The sequence below is a fragment of the Lactuca virosa genome, chromosome 2, assembly GCF_052849685.1.
Source record: "Lactuca virosa cultivar CGN04683 chromosome 2, Lactuca_virosa_CGN04683_v6, whole genome shotgun sequence".
Taxonomy (NCBI): Eukaryota; Viridiplantae; Streptophyta; class Magnoliopsida; order Asterales; family Asteraceae; genus Lactuca; species Lactuca virosa.
The window spans coordinates 248,254,984-248,258,581 of NC_136427.1; the positions used below are offsets into that span (position 1 = coordinate 248,254,984).

The 3,598-nt window shown below is 36.4% G+C and overlaps 1 protein-coding gene across 1 annotated transcript; it reads right to left on the reverse strand.

Annotated features, from left to right (window-relative positions):
• Positions 1 to 264: 264 nt before the first annotated feature.
• On the reverse strand, positions 265 to 3,210 carry LOC145158390 (uncharacterized). The gene is made up of 2 exons (XM_079077294.1): positions 1,726 to 3,210; positions 265 to 933 (listed from the first exon to the last, which is right to left on the reverse strand). The coding sequence occupies exons 1-2, from the start codon at positions 3,208 to 3,210 to the stop codon at positions 265 to 267; spliced, it is 2,154 nt and encodes a 717-aa protein (XP_078933420.1).
• Between the last annotated feature and the right edge of the window lie 388 nt (positions 3,211 to 3,598).

Sequence of the window (3,598 nt, forward strand, 5' to 3'; positions counted from 1 at the left end):
AGTAAGAGTATAACCATCTGATCTTCTTTGAACTCTTACACCAAGGATCACATCTACTACTCCCAAGTCTTTCATGGAAAAGGAGGAGTGTAGCATTTTCTTGGTTTGATTGATCACATCCAAATTAGTACCCATTATAAGCATATCATCCACATACAAGCATATGATAACACAAGCATTCTTGTATTGTTTGACATAAACACATTTATCACATTCATTAATTCTAAATCCATTAGAGAGTAATGTGTTGTCAAACTTCTCATGTCATTGCTTTGGAGCCTGTTTTAGTCCATAGAGTGATCTAACTAACTTACAAACTTTGCTTTCTTGACCCTTAACCACAAACCCTTCAGGTTGGTTCATATATATCTCTTCATCTAGTTCACCATATAAGAAGGCAGTTTTCACATCCATTTGGTGTATTTCCAAATTGTGAATGGCTGCAATTGCTACTAATGTGCGAATTGATGTAATTCTTGTAACAGGTGAATAGGTGTCAAAGAAGTCTTGACCCTCTTTTTGACGATACCCTTTAGCTACTAAACGAGCTTTGTACTTCTCAATGGTACCATCAGGTCTAAACTTCTTCTTGAAAATCCATTTGTGCCCAATTGGTTTTTGCCCAGGTGGCAAATCTACCAATTTCCAAGTGTTATTCTGCACAATGGAATTGATCTCACTTTTGATTGCCTCTTTCCAAAAGGGAGCTTCAGAAGAATCCATAGCATCCTTATAAGTTTGTGGTTCTTTATTCACTACATAGGTCATGTAATCAGGTCCAAAATCTTTGGCAATTTTGCCCCGTTTGCTTCTTCTGGGTTCTAAGTTCTCTTCTTGAACCTTAGAAGAACTCTCTTCATTTGATTGTAAACTTCTGTCTGGAATGGTATCATTTAGTCCATCATCTAGAGGTCTTTTCCTAGAGTAGGTAACCTATTTCCCTTTATCCTTAAAAGGAAAAATATTTTCAAAGAATTCAGCCTCTGCTGATTCCATGATGGTTTGGTTATGGATATCATCAACATGTGATTTAAACACAAGAAACCTATAGGCTGCACTATTCATGGCAGGGCCAAGATAGATGCAATCTATGGTTTTTGGTCCAAGTTTAGTCCTCTTAGGAAGAGGTACTTGTACCTTAGCAAGACAACCCCACACTTTCATCCTTTTATAAGAGGGTAACCTCCCTTTCCACTGATGATAGGGTGATTTATCACTCTTTTTATGAGGAATTCTATTAAGAATTGAGTTTGCTGCAAGACATGCTTCTCCCCACAAATTATGTGGTGCTCCAGAAGTAATTAACATTGAATTAATCATGTTTTTCAATGTTCTATTCTTCCTTTCTGCCACTCCATTTTGTTGAGGAGTATATGGAGCAGTTGTTTGATGTATAATACCATTTAAGGAACAAAATTCAGCAAAGTCTTTGGATTCATATTCTCCTCCTCGATCAGACCTTAGAATTTTGATCTTTTTGTCAAGTTGATTTTCAACTTCAGCCTTGTAATTCTTAAAATAATTCAAGGCTTCATCTTTGGTATTTAACAAATAAATATAACAATACTTGCTGCAATCATCAATAAAAGATATATAATAATTCTTTCCTCCTCTTGTAGGTGTTGCTCTAAAATCACATAAATCAGAGTGGATTACGCCAAGTATTTCATTAGATTTTTCAACTGATTTATGAGGATGTTGTGAAAATTTAGATTCTACACAAACCTCACATTTTCTGTTTTTATCTAATGTACATTTTGGTAACATGCCAAGTTTTGCCATTCTTTGAATAGAACGAAAATTGACATGTCCCAAACGAGAATGCCACAAAATTGAAGGATCATGCATATACATAGAAGAGGGGCTAGTAGTGCCCATTATTGCATTAGCATTAACATTGGTTACAACATTGTTTGGTGTTTCAACACCATAGTACAAAGGTAAGACACTGACTTTGAAGAGACCCTCACTAAGGTATCCTTTTCCAACATACACCCCACCCTTGGTGAGAACAAACTTATCAGACTCAAATACAAGTTTGAAACCTTTGTTACTAAGAATAGGACCAGAAATCAAATTCTTAGTAATTTCAGGAACATGCAAAACATCACTTAAAATGAGTTCTTTTTCAGAAGTCAGTTGCAGCTTCACTTTTCCCTTTCCTTCAACTTTTGTAGTAGAGCCATTCCCCATAAACATTGGTTCAGAATCTGAGACTTTCTGGTATGTAGAAAACATAGTTCGGGAGTTGCAAATGTGCCTTGTGGCTCCAGTATCAATCCACCAATCCACATAATTGCTAACCATGTTGGTTTGAATCACAGCAACAAACTGATTTGGTGATTCAACCATGTTGGCTTGACCAGAATTTCCTCCACCAGAATTACCACCATTGTTTCCATTGTTTCCTCCATTATTTCCTCCTTGACCCCTCCTGAATCTGCAATCTTTGGCCTTGTGTCTAATTTTGCCACAAACATAGCATGGACCAGAATTCTTCTTGAAATTCTTCTTGTTAGGGCCATGATTTTTGCCATCTTTGGAAGAGTTTTTGGAGCCTTGCTTCCCTTTCTTGTTGTTGTGTTTTGTCTTTGAAGTACTTGCTTCTCCAACAAAGTTTGCACTTGGTTCCAAGGAATTTGCATCTGCCTTCTCATTCAATCTGTTATCTTCTTCCACATGAATTCTCAACACAAGTTGCTCAAAACTCATGTCATCAGTTAAGTGTTTAAGATATAATTTGAAATTATTCCAAGAAGGAGGAAGTTTTTCAATGATTGAACCAACAAGAAAGTTAGAGTTTATACCCATACCTTCAACTTCAAGATCATGTGCAATGACTTGAATTTCCTCCACTTGTTTGAGGACAGATTTGGTATCCACCATCTTGAAATTCATGAACTTTCCAATCACGAATTTCTTGGAACATGCCACTTCTGTTTTATATTTCTTTTCTAGTGATTCCCATATCTCTCTTGCAGTAGTGATGGTAGAGTAGATATCATAGAGGGAATCATCCAGGGCATTTAGAATATAATTTCTGCAATTATATTCATTTGTGTTCCAAGTTTCCACAGCCCTTTGGTGTTCTGCCAATTGGGCTGCAGTGGGTGGTGTTACTCCTTCTGCAGTAGTTGTCCCAGTGGGAGGAGAGGGAGAATCATCAGTGAGAACATTGGAAACATGAAGAGTTGTTAGATAAAACAACATCTTTTATTGCCATCTCCGAAAATCTGAGCCTTTGAATTTCTCAGGCTTTTCCACATGTGTTTTGATGATGGAATTTTGATCCATTCTTCACTCTTTGATTTCTGTCTTAGATTGTTATGACAGAAGTATACAATCAACAAGAGCAATAGAAATAAAACAAACGAAATTGAAATATATGTATGTAATATACAAGAATCAGTTTACAGAAAACATACTTGAAGATTTACGTTTACAACAGAAACACAATAAACGAAATTATGTAGATTGAGGCCTGCAAATTGCAGTGTCCTAAGACAGAAATTTCCCTGGTAGGGATCTGTCTAGAGGATACAACAATCAATCCAAGAAGTACTCTTGAATCTGTCGAAATTTCTATGTCCCCTTCATC